The 8674-nt window shown below is 42.1% G+C and overlaps 1 protein-coding gene across 10 annotated transcripts in view; it reads left to right on the forward strand.

Annotated features, from left to right (window-relative positions):
• The window catches only part of LOC147112032 (CRACD-like protein), a 290622-nt gene extending 284318 nt beyond the window's left edge, over positions 1-6304 (forward strand). For all 10 annotated transcript variants that reach the window (XM_085999501.1, XM_085999499.1, XM_085999500.1 and 7 more), the window contains one exon: positions 2469-6304. In XM_085999501.1, coding sequence (XP_085855627.1) covers positions 2469-2632 — 164 coding nt within the window. In that variant the 3' untranslated portion in view covers positions 2633-6304. The remainder of the gene's footprint in view (positions 1-2468) is intronic.
• Positions 6305-8674: the final 2370 nt, after the last annotated feature.

An 8674-nucleotide genomic window follows, 5' to 3' on the forward strand; every position in this document is an offset into this window, starting at 1 on the left:
ACATAAAGATCATGCCACAGTCAGCAAAGATCACTGATGGACGTAAATGGACGCTGAGCCAGGAAGAGAGAAGTTAGATGGGGTAATCAAAGGCTTGGTCGAAGAGATGGTTTTTCAGAAGGTTTTTAAAGGAGGAGGGGGTTAGGGAGGGAATTACGGAGATTCGGACCCAGGTGGCAGAAAACTCTGCACCAATGTAGGGGGTTTAAAATCTGATCTGTTGTGGAGTGTAGCGGGTAGTAGAGCATTAGAATGGCTGAGTCTGGTGAAGACACGTACAAGAGTTGACAGGGCAGAGGTGGATAGTATTAGAGTGGAAGCAAGCGGTGTTTGTAGTTGGGGTCTGAAAATAAGCTCAAACAAGATGCCAACAGTCCGGTTGAGCCCTAGACGGTGATTGGAAAGGAGGAAGGAATTGGTGGCAAGGAAGTGGAGTATTTTTTAATTCATTAATGGGATGTGGGCATCAAAGCCAGCATTTATTGCCCATCCCTAATTGCCCTTGAGAGAGCTGCCTTCTTGAACTGCCATGCTGCTTCTTTGTAGCAGTTTGATACAACTTGCTAGGCCATTTCAGAGGGCAGTTAAGAGTCAACCACATTGCTGTGGGTCTGGAGTCACATATAGGCCAGACTGGGTTAGGATGGCAGATTTCCTTCCCTAAAGGACATTAGTGAAAGGTCATCACTAAAGTGAACCAGATGGGTTTTTATGACCATCCTGTAGTTTCATAGTCACCATTACTGATACTGACAGTAGCATTATTCCAGATTTATTTAATTAACTGAATTTAAATTCCCCAACTGCTGTGGTGGGATTCTGAACTCATGGCTCCAGATCAGGCTTCTAGGATGACTAGTCCAGTAACATAACCACTATGCTACCGTACCCCCGTGCAGGGAGTGAAGACTATGGCTTCAGGATGTTGAGCTGGAGGAAGTTGTAACTCATTGGCTCCCCACAAATGCTGCGGCCCACTTCCGGCCCATACTTAACCCCCTCCCCGCTCTCAGGCCCGACCTTCTGGCTGGCTCAGCACAGGAGCCAGCCAATCCCACGCCCTCCCACAACCAGCAAGATGCAGCTGTGTGCCTGTTTGGCACCGGCAGCATTCAAAATCGGTCGGGTGCCCTGCGCCAATCTTGGGCGGAAGTCAAATTTTTCCCCCATCCCCCACACAATATCAAGGGAAGATGCATACAGACCAGCAATGCGACAAACCGCCCCTATAGAGCCTGCTGTAAGTAGCGCTGATATAAATGCTGTGCTAATTAAGAGGGACTGTAACTGATGATAATTAAAGGAATGCGGTATTAAAAATAGAAAAAGGGGTTGATTATACTAAACAACGTTTTTATGTTGCAAATCATAATGCTGACTGGCACTTTGTAATTTTCCATTAATCTCTTTAATAATTGCTAATTATAAGAGGATTTAATTAACAACTGTAATGTAACATACTATGTATCCACAGTAAGGGAATCCATTTTTGATTATTGATTATTTTGCATGAGATTTTAAATCACATTATTTACATAATATTCTGTTCATACTTTAACCCTACATAACAACTGTCTTTGCACGTCAAAGTAATTCATTGGCCCTGAATTTGCGGTCGGAGGCATCCGGCGGGAAAATGCCTCCGATCCGCAAATAAAATGCCCAGTGACCTGGTGGTCCGGGCGGTCTGGAGACTCGCGGTCCTGGGCCTCTCCGGGTACCCACGGGTAGAGGCCCAGTTATCCCGCGGGTAGAGGCCCAGGTTTGCAAGCGCCCCTGGGATCACGTGGGCTGGCCCAACCAATGAAAGAAGAGAATCCCCATTCATGCTTATGGGGTTTCCGTGTGTACAGAAACCCCATAAGTATGAATGGGAATACCCAAAAATACCTCTACACGTCAAATAAATTTTTAAAAAATTACATATTTTAAATGAATTAAAAAGTCATTTAATTAAATATTTAAAACAAAAATTTATTTTTTTGAAAAATAAATTTATATATTTTAAAGAGGCTAAAAATAACCTTACCTTATTGTACGGGTTTTTTCATGTATAAATGATTGATAAAAATTTATTTTTATGGTTTTTAAACTCTTACGCTGGTAAAAGCCGGCCTTACGCTGGCTTTTACCAGGCGTTAGAATTTCCCGGGCATTCGCTGGGCAGAAGCTAGGCAAATAGCCCAACTCTCCGCCCGCGGCGGCCCTTTTCCCGGGGATGCATTGGATCTGTCAAGAAGAGACGGATCACAAGTTCCAGGTTTTCATGCATGTGCTTTGCACCATGTATGCACCTGTAGAGGCTGCAAATTATGGCCCATTGTATGTGAAGTGCTTTGAATCGTTTCTAACAGGTGAGACAAGGCACTGTAAAATTGCAAGGCTGTTTTAATGACTGATGTTTGTGAATTCCATTTTTTCTTATAGGTATATAAGTTTGATTTTAAAAATGATCATTTTACTTACAGTAAATAAGCATTCATCTGGAACACCACAGAATACCAGTGAAAAAGACGGAAGAGATCAACACAGCAAAGATAAAATTTCCCCTTCATCCAGTCAACCATCGTGGATGGAACTTGCCAAGAAAAAGGCAAAAGCTTGGAGCGACATGCCACAGATAATCAAGTAGACTTCCACAAGGAACCTCTTAGCTGCTAGTTATTGGACACGCATTAGACTGTCTGTAATGTTGATTGACGAAAAGTTAGAATCCTGTGTTGATGAACTGTAGGTGGTATTTAACATTCTGGTTTTTTTTTAAACAAAAATAGGATTTCGTTAGACCGCTATATCTAGTGTATTACAGCACTGGATTCTGTTTGGGGGGGGGTGATCCGACAACAAGTGCAATACAGATTCCTGACGGGATGATTCTGAGACCATGTAATGGCTTCTTGTCATGTTCCGGATCTACTTGATTGGGACAGTGAAAGAAGCAAGTGTCAATTTTCTTTACGCCTCCGAGTAGGTGGCCATCGTTAGAGGATTGTTCTTGTTATTAACCCGCTCCATTTGTTTAGGGTACAGGAGGTGCTGTACAGTAGGGTGCCGTCTTTGTTCAGCAAAACTGAGGGGGGGGGGGAGAGAGAGAGATTAAGAATGTTGGTTCCTTCTGTCAAAAACACTTTTCAAGTACTTTTAAATTCAATTGATCCACAAGTGTTTTGATGTCTTCTAAGAGTTCTGCAGCATTAAAAAGAAACGTGTGTTTTGGATCAGGTGTAAAAATATTATATTTGTATGCTTTTTAAGTTTTGCTAAATTTTTGTAATGATTTATCATTCTGTATTATAGTTCCACTACTGTTAAAACAAAACTATACAATGACACATTAAAATGTGGGAAATATATATATATTAGTTAATATTTTATCAGAAGTCTAGTGATGGCTGTAATCCGTACTTGGTGCTTGGGTTTGCTTAGCATTTCGCATTTTGTTTTTAAGTCGACACTAGTTGTACTCATTTCTGCTTCGAGCAAATCAGTGCAGATGTATCATCCTGCAGTGTGTTGCAAGGGTGGGATTCGGATTGTCATTGGGTGGAAGTGCCGCTTTCTGTAGAACCGGCAAATCGGTTGATTTTCATTAGCTCATGAGTCTTGCCGCTGCTGCTTTTCTCCGTAGTGCTGTTTAATGTCAGGATGTCCCAATTAAAATGGGATATTTGGGATGTGCGGATCAGCAGGACTGTCAGTGGCTAGGAACATAGGAATTGCTAGGTGAAAAAAGACCCAAGATCCATCTAGTTCGCCTTTTACCATCCTGGTAATCGCATGATACAGCAATAACGGAGCTGTTGACTAATCATAGCAATGAATTACTATCATTTAGTCTACGACAGACCCAGACATAACACGAGGAAAGCCCACAATGGTGGAGAGCTTTGGGAACATTAGGTCCAAAGTCACCCATTCCTCCCAAGCATGCTACACCTAGCGCATGTCATGTGGCTAATAAAATATCCAACTAACTTGTCTACTGAGATTATTAGCACCGTTATTAACTATTACCAGATGCCTGATACCATATTTTGTAAGGCTACAGTTGAACTAGTACAGTGTTACTCGCTAGCTGTAAGAGAATGTTCACATATCTTAATATAAGAGAATTGTAACTGAATGGAGGAGTATGTTCATTTACACAGCAAATTGTTTAAAATATTTTCAAGAATCTTGTATCATAGCAAACTAATTATATTGCCCCAGCCTGCAGTTAAATACTTGTAACAATGCAATTGCACTATAAGTCTCAACCTCTAATTACTTTATGATATTCATATGTAGTGAGAACTTTAGTATGTAAATATGTACCTGCCAAACTATTTTCCTAAATTGCCAGAAGTTAACTCTCACTGTGATACAGGTATATTTGGTACAAAGAGTTAAATTGTTTTGGAACAAATCATAGGCGACATGCACTTTCAAAAAGTGCTAAAACCATTAGTATCTTTTAGTTAATAGATTCAGATCTTACATATTGTCTTCTGACAGTAGCATATACCCCACTGCTAAGAATTGCAACTTTTAATAGTTTACATGGTAACAGTGCAACAAGCAGTGGAAGTTCTCTGTTTCTGTTGATCACAAATTATGGGTAATTCAGTTTAGTAGCTTCCCTTCCTCTCTCAACTTTGCTAGTGATTTACATTTGTTCTTGCCATCTGCATGTTATCAGCAATGTAATTATTTATGTCTGTCCGTACACACGTGTGTGTGTGTACCTGTGTATATATCTAGAGCACTGTGTATAGCATCGTGCACAGTATCTGATTCTGTCATGCCATGTAACCCGTATTCATGCAGAATGAGTGTTTGAATTACATTAGTCAGCTATTTGTGTAGTTAATTGCTGTTGAGAAAGTTTGAATGCTCATGATGCACTCCAGGGATGTGTTTCTTTACTGTTTGTTCATTCTAAGTGCAGAACTATGCATCTTCCAGAGTGAATATTGGTAAGGAGGTTACGGTATGAAAAATATTAGCCTTTTTTCTAGCGAGGAGTCAATATTAGAAATTTCTATAGTGTTTTTACATTACGTAGGAATGTACAGAATTGGTAAAGGCTATTATGGTCCATCTGACTGGTCCCAAAGTTCAAAAAAAAAATACTATATTCTCTCTTTGCCTATATTGCACTGTCTCATGAGACTCACCCATCATAGAAATGGTGGCTCGGTGGCAGTTGTCAGAGCCATGGAGTGGTGGGATGTAGGTTTTGATTTCCCCCACTCCTAATGTCACCTGCATTGCCACGGGGCAGTGCCAAGCTGAAGCCAGGTACATCCCCATGGGCAGAAAAGCAAAAAGAATCAACAGTAGATTCATCCTGAGGCTGGTCTCCCACACTTCATAGCAACGGATTCAGAGTTGCATTGGCAAAGAGGCCCAGCAATGGATCATCCAGCTAACTCCCAGTTGCATAAGGTGCATGAGCCAGGGAAGATAAGCTGGGAGAATAATAGGGAGAGTTTCCCCATTGAAAAAAGTAATAGCTTAGAACTAACTCTGTGCAATATGGGAGTACACACACATAGTGGATGGTTTATTGGAAAATTACGGGTAGTGCGACCATGATTTTCCGATAAGCTGAGGCCCTGCCAGTGGTACGGCGTCCCAGAAAAAGTTACCCTTCGTACGCTCACATGATGTTTCCCTGCCTGCTAATTTAACGGAGGTCCTAACCATTTAAAACAAACAGGTTGCCACCTCAGTTATGACATAAGACGATGGAGTGTCGTACGAATGTATTAAGGGTCCGACCACTAATATTACAGACAGCAATCTCCAAGCTTATTAAGTCCCCACACCTGCATATCTTACTCTGAACAGTGAAAGATCGCTCACACTGGTGCATATAAACTGCATCCTTAGGTTATAAACACCTGCATGAAGTTACAACTTATGCACTGAATGTTACAGTGCATTCTATAAGGGAGGGTAAATCCATTCAGGAATTATAGTTTATTCGGTAGTATTTGTTCTAAAATCCTGTAATGACAAACCTGTGAGATGCTGTGGGATTTGTGAATAGTCGACTTGATAGGGAGGTGTATGTTGTGCATATTTGATGTTTTTACGTTCACATAACTTTGCCAATTAGATGTCAGCGAAGCTGGTACGGCTTAAAGATCTCCAATCTGATGAGCTTGAACCTAATACTACTGTGTGATGCACCAGACTGTTAAAATAGCCTTATCTTTATGTTGCTAAATTTACACTACCTCCTTACTTTTATATTGTTAGAACTTCCTACTTGTTAAATCATGATGGAAATTAAAGGATTATTTTTTACTAATCTAAAGATGGCACTCTTTGTACTGAATGCAGTGATTTATATACAGTTTTTTTTGTAATGTTAGCTGATGTGTGTTTGTGTGGTGGGGTAATGCTAAAATTCAATGTTGCCACTGGGGTTTTAGTCATTTTCAAACTGTGTCCATTAAACTTGCAAAATACCCAGCACTACAATCAGATTATAAGCTTTGTCCCTCCAAACTTTGGGTGTGTTTGGAAAGTGAATTTTCAGCTCCAAGTTAACAGGACTGCACTCCTGGTTACAGATTGGTCAATTTCGGTGGGAGCAATATGAGATAATGAATTGAAAGTATCACATAAGAGTGAAGAAAGAACTTACATTCATACAGCACCTTATCACTTCACTCAGGACATCCTAAAGCACTTCACACACATGAAGTACTTCCTCTTTGGAGTGCAGTTGCTATGTGGGCAAGTGTGGCAGCTACTTCACACTCAGTAAGGTCCTACAAACAGCATTGAATTGGACAACCATCTATTTTTGGTGGTATTGTGTGATATCCGAGTGGTAAGGTCAGAAACTGAGAGAAGCGACATATTAGGAGCAAAACCCAACTGTTTATTTACCCGGTGTAGCAGAGAAACATCTCTTACAGGCTGCAAGCAAAGCACACAATTCTTACTGCATGATGGCAAGATGGAGGATTCACCTCTGAGTCATACCCATAATGCAATGCCACATTACCATATAAACTGGTGTACCAGGACATTGAATACATGACCCATTACCTTAAAAACTGGTGAATGTGAACCCTTAATATTTGGCTCCATCTGGTGGATAACTTAAACATTACATCCCAGATTACTATATCCCTCCCCTCTTAAGTTGAACATTAATTTCTTAACATTCTTAAAAAGTCCCATAAGGAAACTCCTTTAACGATAGTCCATACTGAACGAATCTAGCAGGTCGTCGTCAATCTCTCTGGCGGCTTGTGAGACCTTGGTGAACATCTTACAGTCAAGTCCCTGCTTGGTTGTGGTAGAGCCACCTGCTGCTCCTGAGCAGTACTCAGAGTATCTGACTCTGCTACGATGGTTTCCTCTTGACGAAGGGGTCCAGGTGGAACAGGCTCTGTTTGTGGTGGTGGTACCACCGAAGCATTTGGATAACTGGGGGCCAACTTGTCCTCCGACATCTCCTCTGGAACCTCCAGTTCGATTTCCCCTTGTCTGGTCAGTATCTGATCTACATGTCGGCGTACTACCTGACCAGTTCCCACCATGACCGTATATGATACTGGACCGGTCATTGAGTCTATGACGCCAGGAATCCATTTTGGACCATAACTGAAATTCCTAGTAAGGACCGCATCTCCTTCTCCAAAACTGCGGCTCTTTGTCCTTCTGTCATGGTTCTCCTTTTGTTTGATTTGTCGGTTTTCCACCTTCCTTTTTAGATCTGGGTGAACCAGGTCAAGAGTGGAGCGTAGTCGACGTCCTAACAACAGCTCAGCAGGAGAGAGTCCTGTGGTAGATTGAGGTGTTATTCTGTAGCTGAACAGAACTCCCTTCCGCACTTTTTTTCATCATCTCCTTAAATGTTTGTACGGCTCTCTCCGCAAGTCCATTTGAAGACGGATGATATGGAGCTGAGGTCACGTGCACTATGCCATTATTTCTCATGAACTCTTTTGTTTCTGTACTCACAAAACACGTGGCATTGTCACTTCCAACGATCTCCGGTAGCCCTTGATTACTAAAACTCCTACGCAGGCAGTCTATAGTAACAGTAGATGAAGCAGAGTTTACAGGATAAACATCCATCCATTTGGAATGGGGTTCAATGATTATGAGGAACATCTTTCCCATGAATGGACCCGCATAATCTAAGTGTAATCTTCTCCATGGTTTATCCGGCCACTCCCAGGGGTGGAGAGGAGCCGCTGCTGGTGCCTTCCTGTGTACTTGACAAGTGCTGCATGTCTTGACTAGATTTTCTATCTCCTCATCTAGCTTTGGCCACCACAAGTAACTCCTTGCCAAGGCTTTCATACGCGAAACTCCAGGATGACACTGATGTAGTTGCCCTAGGATAGACTGTCGTGCTGGCTGTGGAATAATCACTCGTGCTCCCCACAACACGCAACCATCCTGCACACCCAGCTCTGTCTTCCTGACACTGTAAGGTATGAAATCAGTCCCTTCCGGATGCTATGGCCAACCCCTCATCACATATTCTCGGACTCAAGACAGTACTGGATCTTTACCGGTCCATGTCCTTGTTCTGCGGTCACAATTGCCGTGTCCGTGTCCTCCAACATCAAAACTCTGTCCTCTGGAGCTGCACGGATAGGTGTACCTGGCAGTGGAAGATGGCTCAAGGCATCTGCATTCCCATGGTACTTGCCCGCCT

The sequence above is a fragment of the Somniosus microcephalus genome, chromosome 10 (genome assembly GCF_052327205.1).
Source record: "Somniosus microcephalus isolate GS21.2 chromosome 10, FLI_Smic_1.0, whole genome shotgun sequence".
In the NCBI taxonomy this organism is placed as follows: domain Eukaryota; kingdom Metazoa; phylum Chordata; class Chondrichthyes; order Squaliformes; family Somniosidae; genus Somniosus; species Somniosus microcephalus.